This window comes from Puma concolor, chromosome B2, assembly GCF_028749965.1.
Source record: "Puma concolor isolate L17-30 chromosome B2, mPumCon1.1.hap2, whole genome shotgun sequence".
Classification (NCBI taxonomy): Eukaryota; Metazoa; Chordata; class Mammalia; order Carnivora; family Felidae; genus Puma; species Puma concolor.
In genome coordinates this window covers 120,321,544-120,346,385 of record NC_141671.1, presented here as the reverse complement: position 1 = coordinate 120,346,385, position 24,842 = coordinate 120,321,544, and the positions used below count along the sequence as shown (strand labels likewise).

The 24,842-nt window shown below is 39.3% G+C and overlaps 1 protein-coding gene across 7 annotated transcripts in view; it reads right to left on the bottom strand.

Annotated features, from left to right (window-relative positions):
- The window catches only part of AKAP7 (A-kinase anchoring protein 7), a 153,461-nt gene extending 128,831 nt beyond the window's left edge, over positions 1 to 24,630 (bottom strand). For 5 of the 7 annotated variants that reach the window (XM_086707850.1, XM_086707852.1, XM_086707856.1 and 2 more), the window contains exons 1-3: positions 24,359 to 24,629; positions 18,105 to 18,242; positions 2,242 to 2,381 (exon numbers count right to left, since the gene is read on the bottom strand). In XM_086707850.1, coding sequence (XP_086563976.1) covers positions 2,242 to 2,381; positions 18,105 to 18,242; positions 24,359 to 24,614 — 534 coding nt within the window. In that variant the 5' untranslated portion in view covers positions 24,615 to 24,629. Of the gene's footprint in view, positions 1 to 2,241; positions 2,382 to 18,104; positions 18,243 to 19,905; positions 20,076 to 24,358 lie in introns of those variants that run through there. The other 2 variants (XM_086707855.1, XM_086707854.1) reach the window with 2 other exon arrangements.
- Positions 24,631 to 24,842: the final 212 nt, after the last annotated feature.

The window sequence follows — 24,842 nt, the reverse complement described above, 5'->3', positions numbered from 1 at the left end:
AAGAGCCTTACGTCAGCAAACCAAGACTTAACACCTAACTTAAGTGCAGTTTCAGCCCCCCAGGGATGTAGCCAGTCAACACACAATTTCCTGGTCAGCACTAGGAAACTTCTGACAGACCCCTTCCATTCTCCTTCAGAGGCTGTCCCCGCCTAACACGATGGATTCTTTGCTAATTGTGTCCTTCCTTCCCCTCTCTCTCTCCCTTTAAAATCCTTTCCTTTTCTGCAGTCTTGGGGAGCACTTTTCTGTCTGCTAGATGGGATGCTGCCCGATTCATGACTCGTTCAACACAGCCAACTGGATCTTCAGATGCACTTGGAATTTCTGTTGTTTTCTGGTAAAAGAGATCATACAGAAATTCAGGTCTGCTTCTCAAATCGGGCCAAGATATGAAAACGGTCGGTCTTCCAAGTAAAGTGTTCTTTCCTCCCTCACTGCTTCACCAGTTTGAATTAGATACTGTAGCTCTCAGCCACATATAAGGGTTTGTTAGTTTGTGCCAACTGGCTGGTCCCATTTCCTATTATTCATACCACATTAATTTTCCAGATTTTTAATAGATTTTTACCCAAGTTTATCATGCAATATTAAACTTGTACAGGGAGTAATTTTTAAAGAAACTATGTCACAATAATCATTACCATACACAGGACTGAGCAGCAAGAAATCCCACTACTTTCCCAGCAGAGATTTCAAATCCCTCTTTTTCTACCTGGCCACTGAAAGGTTCCTCTGTTGTGGTGAACAAACAGAGAGAACCTTGACATGCCATCTGGCAACACACTCAAAATTATTACTTAAATATGACTGTTTAATATTTTTTCTAAATTACTGTTTAAGTACATTTTATTATTTAAATAGGATTATTTATGGGGCACTTGGGTGGCTCAGTCAGTTAAGTGTCTGACTTCAGCTCGTCAGGATCTCATTGTTCATGAGTATGAGCCCTATGTTGGGCTCTGTGCTGACAGCTCAGACCCTGGAGCTTGCTTTGGATTCCATGTCTCCCTCTCTCTCTGCCTCTCCCCCACTCACTCATGTGTGTACTCTCTCTTTCTCTCTCTCTCTCTTAAAAAAAAAAAATCAATAAATATTATTAAAAATTTTTAAATAGGATTATTTCCAAGGAACTACCCTACAACCCAGCAATTGCACTACTAGGTAATTATGCAAAGGATACAGATGTACTGATTCGAAGGGGCACATGCACCCCAATGTTTATAGTAGACTATCAACGATACCCAAAGTATGGAAAGAGCCCAAATGTCCATCTCCTGACAAATAGATAAAGATGTGGTACATATATATACAATGGAATATTACTCAGCCATCACAAAGAATGAAATCTTGCTATTTGCGACAACGTGGATAGATCTAGAGTGTATTATGCTAAGTGAAATAAGTCAGTCAGAGAAAGACAAATATCATATGATCTCACTCACCTGTGGAATGTAAGAAATAAAACAGATGAACATAGGGGAAGGGAAGGAAAAATAAGATAAAAAGAGAGGAAGGCAAACCACAAGAGACTCTTAAATACAGAGAACAAACTGAGGGTTGCTGGCAGGGTATGGGGTGGGGTGAGTGGCATTAAGGAGGACACGTGTTGGGATGAGCACTGGGTGTTATATGGAAGTGATGAATCGCTAAATTCTATTCCTGAAATCATTATTACATTATATGTTAACTAACTTGGATTTAAATTTCAAAAACATGTAAGATGATAGTAAAAGAAAATAAAAATAAATAAATAGGATTGTTTCCTATGGAGCCCACCTAAAATACCACCAAAAACACTTAAGAGCTGAGAGCAAATGGGCTTACAAGCATTTAGTGTAGCTTACATCTAATTTAAAATAAAACTTTATAGTAAAAGTAGTTGTTTTTTTAAATAGCACCTCTAAAATGAATCAATAAACAAACAAAAAGCAGAAACAGAGCCATAAATACAAAGACCTGATGGCTGCCTGAGGGGAAGACTGTGCAGGGAAGGGCTAAAGAGGTAAAGTAGAGTGGGGGACACAGGCTTCCAGGTACAGAACGGAGGAGTCAGGAATTGAAAGGCACAGCACAGGGAATTTGGTCAATGGTACAGTAATAACGCTGTATGGTGACGGATGGTAACTACGCGGGTCGTGAGCACAGCACAATGTAGACTGTCAAAGCACCATGTTGTACAACTGAAACTAATGTAACATTGTGTGTCAACTACACTTCAATTAAAAAAAAAAAAAGCACCTCTTTGTTGGTGATCGGAATGGATAGGAAATAGTTGGGTTGATAATCTTTTTGCTTTTTTTTCTTCTTCTTTATCTGATCTTTACTGATCCGTTCATTTTCTTTACTTCTCTCCAAATTTATGTGAGGTACATCAGTGACTAGAGGGAGAAAGTCAAACAATAATATGTCTAATGGATTTAAACAAAGATAATTTAGTCAAAAAAAAATAAAAAGGAAACAAGCACTACATAAATAGCAATCATTCATAATAGTCATTTTCAAATGTAAAGTAGGAGCTAGCAACTATTCTGTAAAGGACCTCAGAATAAATATTTTAGGCACTGCAGATCATATGGTCTTTGTCAAAACTACCCAAGTCTACTGCAGACAAACGTAGATGAAGAGGTATAGTTGTGTTCCGATAAAACTTAATTTACAAAGCAGATAGTTAGCCAGATTTGGCCCATTATCTAAAGCACAACTAGCAACCATTCTCTCCCCCGTGCCACGAGTTTCATGATACTAGAAAAGATCACTTTCTTCATACATCTTGTAAATGTACATTTGTGACTCCCACAACATAACCACTCATAGCAATGCCACTCAAAGTTTGGTTTGTGGTCAAGGTCATGCTACAAACTTGCAAAAATTTAGATTGCTTTAGAAACTTGCATAGCAAGTAGGCAAAGAAATTCTGTCTACTGAACTTTGGCTTCTATTATGTGTGGGGTTTTTTTCATTTTTCTAATAGTTCATCTTTTACCGTATTTTACACAAGTATCAGTTGGCAACAAATAGGAAATCAAAAACAAAAAAAACTGGTCCTTGACCATAGATAATTGAGAAGTACTTAGCTACTTGTTAAAGTCATCTTCAAAAGACTCGTTTATAACACCCAAAATAGTAATTATGAAGCTATGCCCCCAGAAAGAATTACCAAATCAGTATGAAATGCCATGGTTTCCTTTTTCCGATTTGAGCAGGAGGTCCCCTATGCATGCAAAACTAACATTGATTGAGTTTTCAGGCTGTGTCTTCCCGAACATTAGCTTACTATTCAAAATGGAGTGCCTTATAGAGACTTTGTAAAAATTCAAATGTAATTGTATACCCTGAGGTATCATTCCCGAAAGGGGTGGGAGGAAGAAAACACCTTATTTACATTCAATCCTATGAAGCTGGCTCCATCTTTGGGATCAACTCTTACTGACCCTGGTGATCACCTGCACATAATGCCTTAAAAAGGTCTGTCGGGAAAGTCTGAGCTCAACCAATAATGCAGAGTCTGTGTGTCTATGCGATCCTGATCTAACTCAACTCCTTATTAAATACAAGGAAACAGAAGTGCAAAAAAACTTAAAAACTACTCAATGTCACGGAGTCAAATGTGGCATTTAGACCTTTTAACTCTCTCCACCGAGTGTATTTTCTATTAGATCAAACTGCTTCTCTGTCAAAGTTCTGCAAAACCAAAGAGCAGAAGTAATTTTCCTTATCCTAGTGTTCTATTTTTTTTTCCAACATTTTACTTTTTTAAGTAATCTCTACACCCAACATGGAGCTCGAACTTACAATCCCAAGATCAAGAGTCGCGTGCTCTAAAGAGTGAGCCTGCCCCTACTGTTCTTTAAAATATCAAGAGCAGGGGCACCAAGGCTGCCACAGTCGGAGGAGCATGTGACTCTGGACCTTGGGGTCAGGAGTTCAAGCCTCATATTGGGTGTGGAGATTACTTAAAAATAAGTGGATAAACTTTCAAAAGATTTTTTAAAATAAAAAATAAAATATTAAGGACAATTTTTAAATAAATGTCACAAATAGTGTCTTAATGCTAACTTCTAGAAAATGAGTAGAGTATGTTAAAAATTTAAAAACTCAGGGTTTGTGGAAACATGTGCTTTCTTTCTAGGACTAACACACACTTGTGACATCCAGAAGGTGGGGGTAAATTAAAAGCAAGGGGACCTGGGTAATAAGTCTGACTAAATCATTGAGTTAGGACAAAATTATCTGGTGTCTTTGTGCATCCACTTCCCTACTACTGATGATTTATATGGTTAAAATGATACATCTTCACAGAGAATACATATTTGAAATATAAATTATTACTTTCTTTTACATACATGAGCGTGTCAGAACTTTATAAATCCTATTGCTAAGAAAAAGTTTCCAGCATTCTCATCTGCATTATGAGCATTATCAGAATTGCCTCATGTGATGCCACTGGGTTTTATTCCACATGCAATTCTTTAAATATGGAAAATGACATCAATATGCTGTTGAGCTGCTTGTAATTTTAGACATCTAAGAAACCGTCCTACATTTGACTGTAGTAACACAAACTAAATCTACTAATTTTAAACAGAAGCCACAGAATATGCTAATAAAGTACCACATGTATTTTAAATCCATGCCCAAATACATTTCTAGCCCACCTCCATCTGCTCTTAGTAAAATGGTACATTAGAAATGGAAACCAATTTTAGTATAGTCTAGATCAGAGTTTGTGGGTTAGAATCCTGGCTCCCCTACTTACTGGCTGTGTGATCTCAGATTAGTCACATGAACTCTCTTTACTTCAGTTTCCTCCTAAGTTGAGAATAATAATAATAGCTACCTCACAGGGCCATTTTTGAGTGAGTTAATACATGAAAGCTCTTAAACTACATTCTGGTACAAACTAAGCACTATAATTAGCTATAACTATTAGGTGTTACCCAGATCTCAAAAGAATTAGGGAGATAAATGTGTATCTGCTAAGATCATTTAGAAAACTCCAAAAGTAAACTGACATAAAGTATAAAGTATCCATTGTTTTTCATCATCCAGACCACTTGTATCCCCTATGATTATATAAAATGAAAAATAATCTTAAGCAGTTTTTTAAAAATTAAATATAATACTGCAAAATAGTTCTAAAGTAAAACACCCATTTTTTAAAGTAAAATCACAAACTAATTCTAGATAAGTTCTCAGCATCCTTCTTTTTACATCCCATTGTCCAAATCAGGACACAACCCCAAACAGCTCCGGAAGCCGAGATAGTAAGTATCTGCCAGTTCCCAACCTATGCCTATGTGGAAAAAGAAATCTACAAAAGGAAAAAAGGAGGGGGAACAGAAGTTGGCAAGGCAACTAGCCAGGTCTATTTCAGTCCTGCAGAGGCAGCACTAGATAGTGAAAAGAGCATTAACCCTAAGACTAATCTTCCAACAAGCATCTTCCTATCAAGTCACTTCATTTCTCTATCTGCGAACTCAAAAAGCTGGCCAATCCTTAGAGAAATAGCTTATTCTAGGTCTGAGGCATAAAATATACCAGAGGATCCTGGCTCTTCAAAGACTCCTGGCACCATGTCAGAAGGTCTCTAGAACCAGTTTGAAAGTCCCAACACTGGCCAATGATGGCGCAATTTAAGCATCAAATAAAATCATCACTTCAACACAATGGGAAATTCAGAGCATTTTTGCAGCAGTCTTGCCAATACTCCAAAACTTATTAAGATTCCTTAATCTGGGGTGTCTGGGTGACTCAGTTAAGCGTCTGACTAGAATGTAAAGGGCAGAGGAACACATTAAGTGACCATAATGTAGGTACTTCTATACAACTTCATTTCTTCAAATAACACATACACACACACACACACACACACACACACACACACACACACGAAAGAAAGGAGAACTACAGATGAAAAGAAACTTCTGAAGAGATGTGTCAATCAAATACAATGTGTGGACTTCCTAATTCAAAACAATTTTTTTAATTACGACAGAGAAGTGTGAATACTGACATAATATTTGATGATATTAGAAATTACTCTTATTTTTGGTCATGAGAAGCATATTTTGGATATGCTTTTTGTTAAGTATCCTTATCTTTTGAAGACACATACTGAAGTATTTACAGATAAAATATATCTGGAATATACTTCAAAATAATCTAGTGAGGAAGAGGTGGTATAAATAGATGAGGCTCAGTCTACTATTCTACTTTTGAATATGCTTGAAATTTGCCATAATTATATATATATATATATATATATATATATATATATTTTTTTTTTTTTTTTAAACACCCAGGGGCATAGGAAGGACAACTAGATAATCTCTACCTAGAGTCTCTTCTAGTTATAGTTTTCTGTGATCTGTGATAAAGGTACTAACTTAACACCTATAACAGTTAGGACTCTCATGGTAAAATTCGATCAAGAATGGCGTCCAGCAGCTCCTGGCTGGCTCAGTTGGAAGAGCATGCGACTCTTGATCGGGGTCGTCAGTTCAAGCCACACACTGAGTGTAGAGATTACTAAACAAAAATAAATAACCTTAAAAAAAAGATGTCCAAACTAATAATCCAGCTGATTTTATAACCTCTAGTTCATTTCAAAATTAACATAGTAGAAAGAGAATCCTGAACCCAAAGTCTAGTTTTTCTTGTTGTTTTTTTTTCCAAACTGCTAGTACCAACCCACTACTAGGTTACTAAATCAACATAGAAGATAATATAAAAGTACTTTTTAAAACCTAGAATAGAATGGAATATGGTGGGGTGGAGTGGAATGAAATGGAAGAAAATGTTGTAGACTAGACTAGAATACTACAGAATAGGATAGAATAGAAGTAACATTCCGCCTGCTTATGGCAGGTCTAAGTACTGCTACATGAAATTTGAAGGTTTTTCATACACGTGTGTACTGGATGGCAATATGAATGTATTCCTTACTGTGCACTAAGACACCGAATTGTTTCTGCTATATTTTACTCAATAAGAACAGGCTTAAAAATGTGGTATTTAAGAGACCACTGAGGGGGACCTAGGGGCTCAGTCAGTTAAGCGTCCGACTTCAGTCTAGGTCAAGATCTCACCGTTCCGACTTCAAGCCACGCATAGGGTTCTGTGCTGGCAGCTGGGAGCCTGGAGCCTGTTTCAGATTGTGTGTCTCCCTCTCTCTCTCTGCCCCTCCCCTACATGTGTTTGTTTCTCTCTCTTTCTCTCAAAAATAAATGAACATTAAAAAAATTTTAAAAAAAAGAGAGAGAGAGAGAGACCAGAGACTTTTAGCATTTTCAGTTTTATACCTTATCTGTTCAAAACTAAACTATGCAGCTGCTCTGGAAAACAGTGTGGAGGTTCCTCAAAAAATCAAAAATAGATCTACCCTATGACCCAGCAAGAGCACTGCTAGGAATTTACCCAAGGGATACAGGAGTGCTGATGCATAGGGGCACTTGTACCCCAATGTTTACAGCAGAACTCTCAACAACAGCCACATTATGGGAAGAGCCTAAATGTCCATCAACTGATGAATGGATAAAGAAATTGTGGTTTATATACACAATGGAATACTACGTGGCAATGAGAAAGAATGAAATATGGCCTTTTGTAGCCACGTGAATGAAACTAGAGAGTGTTATGCTAAGTGAAATAAGTCATACAGAGAAAGACAGATACCATAGGTTTTCACTCTTATGGATCCTAAGAAACTTAACAGAAGACCATGGGGGAGGGGAAGGAAAAAAAAAAAAAAGTTAGAGAGGGAGGGAGCCAAACCATAAGAGACTCTTAAAAACTGAGAACAAACTGAGGGTTGATGGGAGGGGTGGGAGTGAGGGGAAGGTGGGTGATGGGGATTGAGGAGGGCACCTGTTGGGATGAGCACTGGGTGTCATATGGAAACCAATTTGACAATAAATTTCATATTAAAAAAAAAAACAACAAAAAAACAAAAACAAAAACTAAACCGTTCTTCCTGTAGCGACTTATTTTTGCCATTTCAAACATTCCATAAGTCCATTCTACAGATATCCAGAGAAGGAAAACCATAACCTTGGAATATAATAGTCATAATTGTATAACAACTCTTTTAAACAATTCTGGTATCATGAGAATGAATTGGGTAAAATCCCAATTCAAAATACCTCTTAAAGGGTCACCTGGGAGGTTCAGTCAGTTGAGCACCCCATGCTGTCAGCACAGAACCTACTTGGGATCCTCTCCCCCTCTCTCTGCCACTCCCGGGCTCAGGTGCACACACGCACTCTCTCTCTCTCTCCCTCAAAAACAGATAAACATTTAAAACAAACAAACAAAAATACCTCTTAAAAACAAACAAACAAAAAAACCTCTTAGTAAAAATAAAGAAGTACAGAGTTTTTCTTTTTTTCTTTTAATTTTTTTTGATGTTTATTTATTTCTGAGATAGAGAGAGACAGAGCATGAGTGGGGGAGGGGCAGAGAGAGAGGGAGACACAGAATCCGAAGCAGGCTCCAGGCTCCAAGCTCCTAGCTGTCAGCACAGAGCCAGGTGCGGGGCTCAAACTCACAAACCGTGAGATCATGACCTGAGGCGAAGTGGGTCGCTCAACCAACTAAGCCACCCAGGTGCCCCAAGAAGTACAGAGTTTTTCTAACTTCCCTTAGCTTTCTCTAATCTTATCCATAACTGTTTAACTTTCTTTCCAACTGGATTATCTAAAATTTTCTTTTATGGGCACCTGTCTGGCCCATTCAGTAGAGCATGTGACTCTTGATCTCACAGTTGTGAGCTGAAGCCCTATGTTGGCATAAAGCTTACTTAAAAAGTAAATAAATAAAAATAAATAAAATTTTCTTTTGTTAGGCATCACTGCCAGGGTAAAGTTGGAAATTATATAACAAGAGCTGGGCAAAAAAGAAAAAGAATCCTGTGACTACTTATTGCTACACCACAGTTATATTTGCCCTTGTAATAAGTTTATTATTTCTATTCTTTAATTCAGTGAGTCCTGCGGATTTATGGTCAGGGTTACACACTGAGCCCAATACCTCTTTTCCCTGGTTTGCATATCTTCTTTGCCTTTTATTTGCAAATTTAATTTGTATGGACAGAACATAAAATCTTCTCTTTCCTTATCTAACTTCATTTTATTTCTAACTTTGAAATCACAATTGAAATTCTAAAGTACAATCTGCAATTATTCTTTTAATTTACTTTATATGAAAATATAATGAGCAAAGTATTCATGTAAAATCTAGTTTACTAATAAAAGCATTAAAGATCAGTGACCACAGAAGCAAAATGGAAAAAGCTTTGGCCATGCACCCTGGGTCTTTCACTGGATTAGAGCTCATAACCTCATCTCATAAATTTAATTCATTACACTGCTAATTTTCATAACGATTTCAGTAGCCATTTCAATGTACTCTAATGAATCTGGTCCTGTTGATAAAGGCTGAAATTCTCTGATCCGTGCATGTGTTTTCTTACCCAAAGCACATGTCATTTTATGCAATTTATCTAGTTTTTCCTTAAGTTTTATTTATTCCCTCCAAAAAAATAAACTACAAGAGAATGAATTATGAGAGAAATTACTTTAATTGCTATTGTTGGTTGATTGTTTTCAGACTTCCTCTTAGCCAAAAGGCTGAAAACAGACTAGATTCTTGTTTGATAATCTTTTCTTTTTTTCTTGTCATATAAGCAATCAAAATCTTTGAAGTAACCATTTTTAAAACTCCTCAATTTATGACTTAGAATATTAACTTCTCTATTTCATAGCATTACTCCCCCTTATTATCTGAGTAATCTTTAGCAAATTACTAAAACTTTCAAAAAAAAAAACTTTACCTCCCTCATTGAGTTTCTCTGAGGATTAAGAAAATACAAAGCATTTAGCGATGTGTTGGACACCCTTGATAACATGATTATAAAATACTGCTCTCAAGATGAATTTTTTTTAAATATTTAATTTAGCAAGTACACTTGGGCAAAAACTTTGCTGAGATTTATAAAATTTTACACGTATTAACAAGTTGAATCCTCTCAACTCCTGAAATAGCTACAGTTATAATGACAATTTTCCAGATAATGAGACTGAGCCTTAGACATTTGCTCAAAGGACACAATAAGGAAGTATAACAGCATGGTGTTGGGATAACTAGACAGCTACATGGCAAAGAATGAAACTGGATCACTTTCTTACACCAGACATAAAAATAAACTCACAAAATAAATGTGAGATCCGAAACCATAAAAGAAAAGGCAGTAATCTCTTTGACAGTTTTCAGCAACATTTTTCTAGATGTCTCCTCAGGCAAGGGGAAAAAGGGCAAAAATAAACCATTGGGACTACACCAAAACAAAAAGCTTTTGCACAGCAAAGGAGACTATCAACAAAAGAAAAAACAACCCACTGAATGGGAAAAGATATTCACAAATAATATATCCAATAAGGGGTTAATATCCAAACTATATATTGAACTTATACAAAACCAAAAAAACAAAAAAACAAAAACAAAAAACAAAAACTTAAAACATGAGCAGAGAACCTGAAGAGGCATTTTTTCCAAAGAAGACATACAGATGGCCAACAGACACGTGAAAAGATGCTCATCAGGAAACTAATTATCCAGAAACTACAGATCAAAACCACAATGAGACATCACCTCACACCTGGCAGAAGGGCTAGACTCAAAATGACAAAAAATAAGCAGCATTGGCAAGGATGTAGAGAAAAAGGATCTCTCATGCTGTTGGTAGAAATGCAGGTTCGTGCAACCACTGTGGAAAACAGTACGGAGGTTCCTTAAAGGGGTGTGTGGATGGCTCAGAAAGTTAAGCATCTGCTTCTTGATTTCAGCTCAGGTCATGATCTCATGGTTTGGGAGTTTGAGCCCCATATCAGGCTCTGTGCTGGTGGCACAGAGCTTGCTTGGGATCTCTCTCACACACACACACTCAAAAATAAACTTTAAAAAATAAAATTTAAAAACAGAAATACCATATGATCCACTAATTCTACTAGTGGGTGGAAAATGAAAATGCTAATTCAAAAAATATATGCACCCCTATGTTTATTGCAGCATTATTTATAATAGCCAAGATATGAAAACAACCCAAGTGCCCATGGATGGACGAATGGATAAAGAAGATGCAGTATATACATGGGAGTATATACACTGTATATACATCATATGTATATATATATATACATATACACACATACACACACACACACAATGGAATATTACCCATAAAGAGAATGAGATCTTGCCATGTGCAACAACATGGATGGAGCTGGAGGGTATTTATGCTAAGTGAAATAAGTCAGACAGAGAGAGATAAATACCATATGATCTTACTTATATGTGTAATTTAAAGAAATAAATAAAAAAACAGACTCTTAAACACAGAGAATAATGGTAAAGGGGATTAAGAGGTACAAACTTTGAGTTATAAAATAAAGTCATAGAGGTAAAAAGTACAACATTGGGAAAACAGCCAAAAATACTGTAATAATGTTGTATGGTGACAGAGGGTGACTACATTTATCATGATGAACAGAGTAATGTACAAAATTGTTGAATCAGTATGTTGTACACCTGAAACAAACATAACATTGTATGTTAATTACACTCCCAAAAATTTTTCTTGCAGGGGGGACGGAGATGGGCAGAGGCAGAGAGGGAGAGAGGGAGAGGGCGAAGGAGAGAGAGAGAGAAAGAGAAAATCTTAAGCAGACTCCATGCAGCCCAATATGGGACTCAATCCCAAGACCTTGGGTGAAATCAAGAGTCAGATGCTCAACTGACTGAGCCACCCAGACACCCCCTGAAAAAAAATGTTTTTAATTTATTTAAGTAGTATCTACACCCAACATGAGGTTTGAACTGACAGCCAGCCAGACACCCTCAAAAAATTTTTTTGAAGAGAAAGTGTAGAGCCCTGTCAGTCTGACTCCACAGCCCTTGCTTATAACCACCACAGTTTAACACTATTAGGAATAATGTTAGTGGACATGATCAAAGAGGAATAAGTTTATCCAACTTTCTATTTAGTGAATCAATGAAGCTTACATTTTTAAAAGCAAGTTTTTAAGCACATTTAAAAATTCTAATTGTAGGGGCGCCTGGGTGGCTCAGTCCATTAAGCTTCTGACTTCGGCTAGAGACATGATCTCACTACTCATGGGTTCTAGCCCTGTGTCCGGCTCTGTGCTGATAGCTTAGAGCCTGGAGCCTGCTTCTGATTCTGTCTCCCCCTCTGCCCCTCCCCCACTCACACTCTGTCTCTGTCTCTCTCTCACACAAAAATAAACACTTAAAAACATTTTTTAAATTCTAATCGTATTTTTTCATAAAAAGAATAAAAACCACTCATAAAAAATTAGCAAAAGGAGCTAAAAAATTGCTCAAAAAACCGCTATCTTAACACAACCACTATGAATTCCGGTGACAGGTCACACAAAGTACTTACACTACTGTAAACAAACAACCCATACTTTTTCCACCTACTTTTTGACTTTGCACTGTAGGTATGAAATATTCCTCCCAACACAGTTTTCAGAAATATTATTTTCATAACAACATGTAATTACATAATGTGTAATTTAAAGCATTAGTATAGCTTAATCACTCTCTAATTTTGGACATTTGGGGTTTTTCCCCCAATATTTCTACTATTTAACAGACACTATAACACATATATTTATGAATAAGACCTTTTTCCACAAGTAAGACTATGTCCTTGCATTGGGAATCCCATGAGTGGATCTATCCCGTGTTTGAACATTGCTGGAGGTCCCAACAAACTCCATTCTAAAAGGACTCAGTACATTGTCACAAGCAAGGTAGACAGGACATTAAAAACACTGCATATTATTTTGAAATTGATATTTTTGAAAAAGATATTGCCAATCTGATAAGTTATAGCCATATTTTAAGGTACATCCTTTAATACATCTGAAGTTGGATAACTCTCCATATATTTATTTACTAATTGAATTTTATCTTCTACTTTGCCCACGACCATTATTACCTGACACACTGCAGGCACTCAATGTGTGTGGAATGAATTAATGTATTTATTGGGATTTTCCAATGTTTTTTGTTGTCTTGTGCGTTTTTCTAAGGGAGAAAGATTAAACCTTTGTAGTATTTGACACAAATATCTGCCTTGAGCCCTTTCATAAAAATTTGGAATGTGTACTCCATGTTTCCCCAATCAATTAGAGATGATACAGAACATAACTGATCCTTTTTTATTTTTTTTAAAGTTTATTATATATTTTTTTAGTAATCTCTATTCCCAAAATGGGGCTCAAACCCATGACCCCAAGATCAAGAGGCAAGAGGCATACACTCTTCTGAATGAGCCAGCCAAGTGCCCCTACTTTATCCTTTTTTAAAATTGACTCAAAAGAGGCCTCTGAGTGGCTCAGTCAGTAAAGCATGCAAATCTTGATCTTGGGGTCGGGAGTTCCAGTCCCATGTTGAGCAGAGATTACTTTAAGAAAAAAAAGAAGTTAAAATTGACTCAGGATAATCACTTACTATACCAGGTGTTAAGATTCCATCTTTATTTGACACAGCATTCTTCTATAAAAAATTTTATTCCAGAAAAGGTAGGTTTCAATCAGTATTTAAAAAAAATTTTTTTTTTCAACGTTTATTTATTTTGGGGACAGAGAGAGACAGAGCATGAACGGGGGAGGGGCAGAGAGAGAGGGAGACACAGAATCGGAAACAGGCTCCAGGCTCTGAGCCATCAGCCCAGAGCCCGACGCGGGGCTGGAACTCACGGACCGCGAGATTGTGACCTGGCTGAAGTCGGACGCTTAACCGACTGCGCCACCCAGGCGCCCCTCAATCAGTATTTTAAAATACTTAAGAGTTGAAGAATTTTTTAAAATACATCTTAATGATACTAGCTAATAAACAAGTAACAAAATAATTTCCCAGATCTTTAAAGTCTCCAATAATTACAAGGTTAGAATTCTGTGTGAGGTAAAATAAAGATAATAACTTTGATATGAGAACTGAATTCTATACTTATGAAAGAAAAAAGGCACTCAAATATTTTATTTTGAATCTCGATTTAAAATGTGGCTTGATAGGTAAGGGCCATGATTCTCTTAAGAGAACTGAGTTGGTTAAACGAAAGCTCTCCACCAATTTACAGTCCATGGGAAGCACACTAAGCTATTGCTTCCAGCAGGAGAATGACTCTTCGTTGCAGACTCTCATTCAACTTTCAGAGGCAAGACTAACAGCAACTCCAAGCATTTTCCAGATGGTTTGCTGGGTTTCTAACCAACTAACCACTGACACTTCCATCTTGCGGAGAGACCAGACCCACCCAGGCCCAGGTCAACAACTCAGTGATGTCATATTTTCTCCCAGAATATGTTCAACCTATAGAGCCAGAAGATGTGACTTAGGTTGTATTGCTTCCTCAATATTTGTAGAAGATTTTCTTTCACACTTACATTTAGATAATTTATTTCCAGTGTGTATATTTATATTCTAATATATATAGTTCTAATACGTTTTATGTTTAATTCAGCATAAAACTCTAATACGTTTTATATTGCAGCATATAGTAAAATAATCTCTTCTCAAAAACAAAACAAACAAAAAATGTAAACACCCATTTTGGCCAACCAGACCACACGACACCTAATCGTGACACAGCACCCACACTCAAGGTAACACAGTTGGAGCCTAAGACCCTCTGAACCAAGCATTTGGGGAGGAGTTTTCTTATTGGCAAGGATTCTCCTTCCCACGATGTTCTTGTTAGCACTACTTTCCTCGTCACCCTGCCAGGGTTTCTATCGGCAAGAATGTCTTGGCAGTTAACTCACACTTTCCACCCACCAAAGGAAACTAAAAGAACCAAAGGCAACAACCAGCAACTTGAGAATTTTAAGGTTGTCGTCTACCACAGGCCAGTAAATTGGTTACATTTCCATGTTAATAAATGTAAGAGAAAAGCCACACGAAGTCCATTCAAGCCACAAGCCAGTTTTGGATACAAACACTATTCCTATAGCTATCTTAAGTTGAAGGGTTGACAACAAAACTCCCAGTTCTTGTGCATTTCTATAAAAATCTCATTTCACAAAAACTAGCTAGTAGTTTCTAGTTTGCAAAGAATTTTAGTATTTGTTTCTAGTGTCTCAGTAAATGCTATTATAAAAGTGAGAGGGAACAAGTTGTCCCCAAATAACTGAGGGATATGTTTCAAAGCTTTTGTAAATAGCATTTGTGCATTATTTTACATCTCTCATGGCCCTCTTGCCCACATTACCTCCTCTGATCTGTAGAGCAACACTGGGAGGAAAACAGTAGGGAATTCCGTACGGTTCACAGTCGAAAAGCCCAGCTCACACAGTTTAAGTGTCCAGGGCTACACGAGTAGAAAATGAAATAACCTAAACTCAAAACCCAAGTTTTCTGTTTCTCTCATACCACACTGACTGTGTGTAACTTGGAGCTTAGAATTTGAAATCTTCCCACAAAAATAATATTGTACATGGTGGTTTGGAGTCTAGACTAACCCACAAAGCCCTCTAACTCACAAAGACTGAACTATCCAAAAGGACTATACAGCTAAAAATGGACTTATGTGTGAGCCTGGGTGGCTTGGTCGGTTGAGCGCATGACCCTGGATTTGGCTCCAGTCATGATCCCAGGGTTGCCGGATGGAGCCCTGCTTCGGGTTCCATGCCGAGCATGAAGCCTGCTTGGGATTCTCTCTCTCCCCCTTTGCTCCTCTCCCCCTATTCACAAGTGCGCTCTTTCCCTCATTAAATAACTTTTTTTTTTAATTTAAAAAAAAAAAAAAGGACTCGGGAGCCTCAGTGGCTCAGTCAGTTAAGCCTCTAAGACTCTTCGGCCCAGGTCATGATCTCACAGTTCGTGAGTTTGAGCCCTGCATTGGGCTCTGTGCTGACAACTCAGAGCCTGGAGCCTGTTTCAGATTCTTTGTCTCCCTCTCTCTCTGCCCCTCTCCCACTCGTGCTCGGTCTCTCTCAAAAAATGAATAAACATTAAAAAATTAAAAAAAAAAAAAAAAAAGGACTTGCATAGACTGACCCAAGCCCCTAACTTACACGCACAACACTTCTTTAGTAATAAATATAACATATACTGCAGGGAAAAGATCCTATCTGTATAAATGATTAGCTAACCTTCCCAATGCCCATCCTCTGAAGAAGTGGCTAGTCCATTCAGAGCAGGAAAGGAGTGCAGAGCCACAAACACATCCCCTTCCTTCTTTCTGGTGCCAGTGGTCATTGTTTCTCCTCACCAGTGGAGATCTAAGAATACAGCAGCTTCAGAAATAGTATTTGCTCTCTGGGATTCTGGCAGTATCTCTCTGTCAGTCCCAAGTAAAAGCTGTTTGTTCAAACAGATAAGCTCCGTGTCAGTTATGTAAAGTCATAAGTACCTAGAGCTGGAAGGGTAAACAAGTCCCTGTCTTGTTCCAGCCTAACTGATGAGCACTCCAGTGGGAATGATTCGAATTGGAACAGGGCTGAGGGGCAAGAAGGGTGGATGGGAGATGCCCATCACAGGCACATAGGCATGGCTACTCAGGAAAATTCTACTTTATTTTACCTCCAAGTTAGAGAAAGTAATGAAATCAGAAAGAAGGGATTGCATTTTTTAGATAATACTCAAGGCATTCGCTCGAAAAGTAGGAAATTAAAAGGAAAACATGATTAAATCCTTGCTATTCTTGCCCCTTGTTTCCAAAGGATACCTTCTTCCATTTAACAGGTATAGTACTTCTTCAAATGAAGGCTCCTTGAACAGCTATAAAACCCCTAAAAGCGGCTCTTCTCTACAGGCTAGCTGTAAAGGATAAGACAGGAAACCGTGCCCTGCCTGAGGAAACACCTCTTTGTCCTTCCTTTTCCCCTTAGATTATGGAATGGAGAAAAAATTACCAGAGATTTAATACATTTTAAGTATCCCTCTCTCCTTCTATCATCCCAAAACATAAATCAGCCTTGCTGGGTAGGAAGACAGTGAGAGAGAGAGCAGTGTGGTTTCTGAGCCTGGATGACCACCAGAATCGCATGGGATGTTTAAAAACAAAAAAGATCCCCTGGCCTAACACAAAGGTGGAAAAGAGGAATCTGTACTTTTTCATCACTCCACAGAAAATCCAGACGATCAGCTAAATCCAAGGACAGTTAATATAAAGGAAAAAACCCTGGATGGTTCATACTTATCCACCAGGCCTGTACTCTTGTCAAACCTCCAGGATGCTTCCCAGGACACCTACTAACCCCACATCCAGGTCAGATGCCTCTCTTGACACACCCTCGCCCCATACACCCCCAAAGCATCCTGCACAGCATTCGTCTCAAGAGATTGTAACTGTTCACCAAAGAAATGACTAACAAATCAGAAATCACAGATTTTGGAAGTATTTATTTTCAACTGTGTGAATTTAGCTAATTAACTTCTCTGAGTATCATTTTTTTTCTTAGAAATGAAGAGATTAAACTAATTCTCTTAATGTTTATTTACTTTGAGAGAGAGAGAGAGAACGCAGGGGTAGGGGGAAAGGGAGACAGAAAATCTTAAACAAGCTCCACGCTGTCAGCACAGAGTCTGACACACAGGGCTCGAACTCATGAACCCCAAGATCATGACCTGAGTAGAAACTAAGAGTCAGACGCTTAACCGACTGAGCCACCCAAGTGCACTCTAATTGTTCTTCCAAACTACCACCTCGATTTGTTGTTCAAATTGCAAGCTAAACACTGAGAGTAAGTAAGGACCCCAAGAAGACAGAGTCCACACCCATGGAGGCAGGAGGGGGCCCAGCCCCTTCTACCACCTAGACAGATGTTCCTTGCAAGGTGGCAAGGAACCCCACAACGGGGGAGAGCCAACTAATTTCTTATGGATCCTCTAGTTATAGAACCTCAGTCAAGATAAAACCGTATCAAATGATAGCCAGGCTCTACAGAAGACAGCAAAGTAAGGGGCACAGAGTATACAGTCAATAAACATTTGTAGACTACATTGGTGCTTTCAGTTGTTTTCTATTCGCAAGTAACCTGGATGGTAGGCAAATCTGTCTCGTTTTCAGTACTTACTTGCACACTCATCTTGAATATCTACGGTGGCAAATGGCATGTCTATCAGAGAATCCATAGCACTAGCTTCAAACTCTTCTTCTTCGAATGCTTCCTTTTCTTTTGACACATTTTCACACTCACTAGACTCCATTCCTCCTGTAACATATCAAAAAGAAAAATGTATTATTTAACTTATTTTTGAACATTGTATCTTACACTACAACAAGTCACCTGAATTCAACATAAATTAACATCTGTTGAGAAATGACACAACTTGTCTTCAAACATACTGTAAACCTATCTAAGTATTATTTGTATCCTATTCTACATTTTTATAATGCACTTTTACATCAAACAGCATTAATAATTTTCTGAAGCACAGTATTCAACTCAGGGTTAGACGGAGACGGAGTTAATCAACAATCCTCAAGATCTTTTGTAGCTATCTCTTCTTCATTCTAAAATTACATTTTTTTCCGCACACTTTTTGAAAACAAACAAACAACGTTTTGTCAGTCTCCTTCGTGTTTATTTTTAACAATATGATTTATGTGTACTCATTTGTACAAGTTCTAACCTTTATTTTTTTTCCAATAAAGACTTTTAAATTTTTTTCTCTCCATTATTATATTCGTATTGGAAATTCAGTTTAAAAGGCAAGGCTCTAAATATGCTTCCTAGAAATTCAGTGATTAAAAAGCAAAAGATCTTATAGCTTCCTTCACAGGCCTCCCAAGGACATTTGCTAGTATTAAAGCCACATTTCACATTTGGTCTTTGTTTTGTTTTCTTGTTATGGATGGAACAGCTATATGTCTCGGGTGGAGGTGAAGGGAAAGAGGGTGTCCGTTCAAGCTGATAAAGTTAACTGCAAAATGTATCAGTAGGTGGTAGTTCCAGTACCATTATTTGCAACACTTTTATTGAAAGAACACAAGTGTGGTTTGAAGTAGGACTGAACAAAATCTTGGGATAATTGTATTTACTAAAGACTAATTTACCATGAAAGGGATTAATGAAGTTATTTATTTCATTTTGTTGTAATCCTCTATTTTCAAATATAATACCTAAAAACCACACTCCATTAAAAATATGGCTTATAATATGGGGCACCTAGGTGGCTCAGTCAGTTGAGCGTTCGACTTCAGCTCAGGTCATGATCTCAACGGTTCATGAGTTCAAGCCCCGCGTCAAGCTCTGTGCTGACGGCTCAGAGCCTAGAGCCTGCTTTGGATTCTGTGTCTTCCTCTCTCTCTGCCCCTGCCCTGCTTGCACTCTCTCTCTCTCTCTCTCTCAAAAATAAACATTAAAAAAAAGAATAATTTAAAAAAGAGGGAGGAAAGAAGGAAAGAATAAAAGAATATGGCTTACAGTATACAACATAACTATCACTGAAGGTCATAGTTAACATATATATCCAAAAAATCTAAATTTTTATTGCAATCTGAGTGGTCTCTATTGTTCCCACATACACACCACACATGCACGTGTGCGCACACACACACTCATCTATTTTCTAGATATAAGGAAAAAAAAACCCACAAAATATTTTTATATAAATTAGTCATGTTAAATACCAAAACAAACAAAAGCATTAGTACATTCTTAATAATGATGCTATTTATCAAGTATGAGTGCCTGGCACTCAAGTGTTCAACAAATATTATCTTAGCATGAGTCTAATCATAAACTTACAACTATTTGAAATATGTGAGAACAAGTAAAGGTTCCCTCTCTATTTTTTACTTGCACTGAAAAATACAAATGCAGTTTATACCGAAACAAAAATTTTAATAATAGATCGACACATATCTAGTACCTTTGGGCACTTGCAGCTACATGTAAAGAATCATTACTGACCCGCTTACACTTGAAAAGGTAGCAGCAAAGAGTATTTGGGCAGTTAAATATGCACAAAGCTGAATGAAAAATCAGAACAAAATGAAACAATCCCAACTTTTGTTTTTCTCTATTGTATCCTTAGCCTAAGAACCTGTTACTAAGCTCTGAAGAACTAATGTACCCCATGGTCACTGTAATTAAATACTGTAGAATATACTTGAAATTTGCTGAGAGACCTTAAGCATTCTCATCCAAAAGAAGTATGTGAGGGGATGGATGTGTCAATTAACTTGACTGTCGTAATCCTCTCACAATACATTATAGAAAATCATCACGCTGTACACTTTAAATATGTACAATTTTATTTGTCAATTACATCTCAATGAAGCTGGGAGGAAAAAAATAACTCAGTGACATGAAATTGGCCATTAGCACTGACAGTTCAATTGTAGCTCTAAAGTCCATGTGCCACTTGGAAATAGACTGGATTCTTGACAATACATGGAATGGCATAAGAGGCTGACTTCTGGGCTCTAATCATACACTTTGAAGGCAAAAGGAAAACTTGAAAAGCATGATGAATTAAATTTTGTCATTTTTTAAATGAAAATAGTTCTTGAAATACTTTAGTTTCTCTCGAGCTCAATTAACCAATAGAGGACAGGGTGATGTGGATCCCTCTAGCTACACCAAAAGCGGACTCAGGAAAGGACAATGGTGAGGTAAAAAGGCGAGGCCAGCTGGCTGCTGTAACAGAAAGGGCCTGCAGGGCTCCTGGGGGGCTCAGTCCATTAAACATCCAACTTAGCTCAGGTCATGATCTCGCGGTTCCTGAGTTCAAGCCCCGAGTTGGGCTCTGTGCTGACAGCTCAGGGCCTGGAGCCTGCTTCGGATTCTGTGTCTCCCTCTCTCTCTGCCCCTCCCCTGCTCACACTTTTCTCTCTCTCTCTCTCTCTCAAAAATAAACACTAAAACAAATTAAAAGAAAAGAAAGAAAGGGCTTGGTACCAGAAATCAGAAGGCTGGCATTCTAGGGTCGTGTTGCTCCCACTCACTAGCCATTGGATCCCAGGCAACTCATACCAACTCTCCAGGCCCGACTATTTATCTCATCTCCTAGATGACATCGTTGTCCTAGTTGAAAAATTCTAAATCCTGGCTGCATTTAGAATCACCTGGAGCTTTTTAAAATTACCAATGTCTCGGTCCCACTCCAGGACAATCAAATCAGAATCTCTGGAGATCAGGACAGCTGCTGGTATTTTCCTAAAGCCTCACAGGGTGATTCTAATATGCAATCGAAGTTTTAAAATCACTGCTCCAAAAGATCCCCTTTCAACTTCTTCCATACCTTGATTCTACACCACACCAGGAGATTATGTTAACAGTTGAAAATAATCAACTTAAAAGTGAAAACTTAGGGGCGCCTGGGTGGATCAGTCGGTTAAGAGTCCGACTTCAGCTCAGGTCATGATCTGGCGGGGAGTTCGAGCCCTGCCTTGGACTCTGTATTAACAGCTCAGAGCCTGGAGCCTGCTTCAGATTCGGTCTCCCTCTGTCTCTGCCCCTCCCCCACCCATTCATTTTTTTTCTCTCTCTCTCGCTCAAAACTAAATAAACATTAAAAAAAAAAAGTAAAAACTCAGATCAGATGTTTACTGTTAGGGAAAACTTTCTTGATCCCCAGCTCAGGGCTGAGTTAGGGAATCCTATCCCCTTCCCAGTACCTAGTGCTTCCTCCAGTCATAGGACAAATACACAATGTGGTAGGTGTCCGTTAGTCTGTCTTCTCCTTTAGACACTAAGCTAAAGTAATCATATATAATTTACCACTCAAACTGGGACACTTTTGAAAGTGAAAGAGGACACTTTTCATAATTACACCCCTACCAATAAGTATGGTCCCCATATAAGTCCCTTAAGTGCCACATCTTCTCACTTGATTCCTCAATGCCTAGTACAATGTTCAGCTCACAACTGGTGACCAATACGTTTGTACTGAATGACCGGATACAGAGAAGCACACACTTGAGAGTAGTTAATAAATCACTCAGTTATACTGCAGTATGGCTACTCAATGCCCAAGAACAAATCATTTCTGGTGCTGAAACAGCAGCTTCAGCACGTCACAGATTCTCCTTTTCACGGGACAATGAAGGAAAGGTACTGCTATCCCAAAATATAAAAGGTAAAGCATATGACCTGCTCCGTATCATTCTCCATCTTGTTAAATAAGGCATATATAAACTCTTGAATGCAATGCTATGTCAAATCAACAGTCCAGAACTTGAAATACAGACATCGTTCCATTAAACTACAGAACAAAAGAAACCATGTTTGTAGATATGAATTAGTAAATAATAGCATTTAAACCATAAACTGATTGTTTTGAGTACTTAAAACTTGGTCTAACTATAGTTAAAATTACCTTTTGCACAAATCCAAGTAAGAATGATGCTAAGTGCATTCGTAACAAAAATGAGATGAAACTGGGAAACTACTCCTACTAAAAACAACAGCTAACACTTGAGCATGTAGTAACGTTAGGCTAAGCTGGAAGCACTTATAGATAATGACTCCTTTAATCCATACAACCATGGTATCGGGGAGGTACCATTAACTTACTGATTTTACAGACTAGCCAGTGAAGTAACTTGCCCAAGGTTACAGTTTAAACATACATAGTTTATGGAGCTGTAAACTCAGGGAATCCTTTCAAAAAACACTCTGGCAATAGATCAGGAGCTATAAAAATGTTCTTCTCGCTAACATATCTGTGTCTATCACATATATTGACAAAGACCACAGCTTTGTTTAAAGAAAAAGTGGAACAACTTTTCAGAGAATAAAGCATACTCACTCTAATGACAACCAAGAATAATGGTTATGAAGACTAGCACAACCAAAAAAGTTTATTACTAATACTGACTTTTTAAAGCAAATACAATATTGTATGTTCTATACAGACAAAGACTAAAGGAAATATAAATCATTTCTAAATGCTGACATAGCCATACTCAATATATTTATATTTCCCCCCTCTGCTATTCAAATATTTTAAATAAAAAATTACTCTTAGAAAAATTTAAGGCGTACATACCGAACTATATCTAAGTATACACTAATATTCAAATATATGTGCACTTCAGCAAGTGACTTTATTAAAGACAGGCCAACAGAGGGGAAAAAGGATAGCCAGTTTTGTCCTTTGCCACAAAAAAGGCAAGTTTCCTACTTGGATAATAAAATGTGATTTCATTAGACAAGATTCTTCTACTCAGTCTTCTGGTTACATTCCCCAAGACCCAATGGAAAGGGTCACTGCTATCCATGCTAGTCCGGGTGTGGCTACTAAAAATAGTAGCATCCTACATCTAGATAAGGGTTGAGCTGTGATAATCCACAAGTCAGCTTTGCTTTCCTCTTCATAAAAAGAGACCAAAAATACAATCCATTACTAGAAAGAAATGAAGAAAATAAGTTAATACTGTGTGAAAAGGAACGTTACTTGGTAAACTCCAGGATCATCTTAAACTTCGCTAGTTTGAGGGAAAGGCCCAGATGCGCCATCAGTATCCAGAACTGCAAGGACACGCACTAAGCAGGGCGCCCGGGGTGTGGGTCTCCTTTCTCCCGGACGATTCCCCACCCACTCGCCCCGCCCTCCGCACCAACCCACAAGGTCATTTCCATAATATCTGTACACAAATTTCTATTAGTTACTGGCTGTCATGTAACACATTTTAACGCTCTTTATATCTTTTTATGCATTTACACTACAAATATCCCGCCGGGGAGCGTCTTTTCTCTGATTGGCTTTTGGTCCCTTTCAACCCAAGTCCAACCCTTCGCTCGCTCTACCCACAAAGTTCAGTTCACAAGAAATGCGGACTTCAACTGGAAATGAATTATGGGCCCTACTACAGATTTGGCGCCAGTTTAAAAGAGGTCATTTCCACACCTAGAATAAAATTCTACGTGAAACAGCGGGATAGCTCGGGTCTTTAATGTCTGCGATAAACAAGGAAAACCGCGATTTTGTGGGTTTCGTTGACCACACAGACACCGTCGGGGGGCTGGAGGGGATGACTTGAAATTTGAACTGAAGGTCACAAGATCAGAAAGGGGGAAACAAAAGTGAAACTTGGGGCAGGTTCACACCCCTCGCCTCCCGCCACACCAACAGCGCCTGCACTGGAACGCTGGGTTCCAAGCAGCAGCCAGCACACTCGGTTGCGCGGGGGGCCTCGGCGCGACCCCGAGTCCCACTGGCACCGACAAGGGACCCCGAGCGCGGCGGGCGTGAGGTCGCGCTCCCCGCGCTGGTGGCGCCGGCGGGGCGGCGAGGCCCGGCCCTCCCCGAGGCCGGGCAATGAGCGGGGCCCACGCCCCCGGCCGCCCACCCGGCCCGCTCGGCAGCCCGGGCTCACCGGCTCCGGGGCGCTCCATGGCGGCGGCGCGTCGGGGCGGCGCGTCCGGGCAGGCGGCGGCGGCGGCCCGGCACTGCGGCCCGGGGCCGAGCGCGAGGCGGAGGCGGAGGCCGGGGCGGAGCCGGGGACTCGCGGGCGGCACGGGGGGGCGGGACTGGAGGAGGCGACGGCGGGGGGCGGCGGGGGCTCGGGCCGCAGCGACCAGGCCGGCGGAGACGCCGAGCCCCCAGAGCCGCAGCGCCCGCGGGAGCCGCATGGTCAGGCCCGGCGCCCGGAGCGGCGGAAGGGGCCGGGCGATTCGCCTGGTGGTACCCGGATTGGGGCGTGCGACGCCGGCCCCGCTCGGGGAGGGCGGAGAGGCCGCCGCGACCGGCGCCCACGGAGATCTGGGGGCGCCTCTGTGCCTCGCGGCGCTGCGTCCCCGTCTGCGCTCCCGAGCCGGCGGCCTCTTGCGGCCTTTGGCAGCCCTCGGTTATTTCCCGTG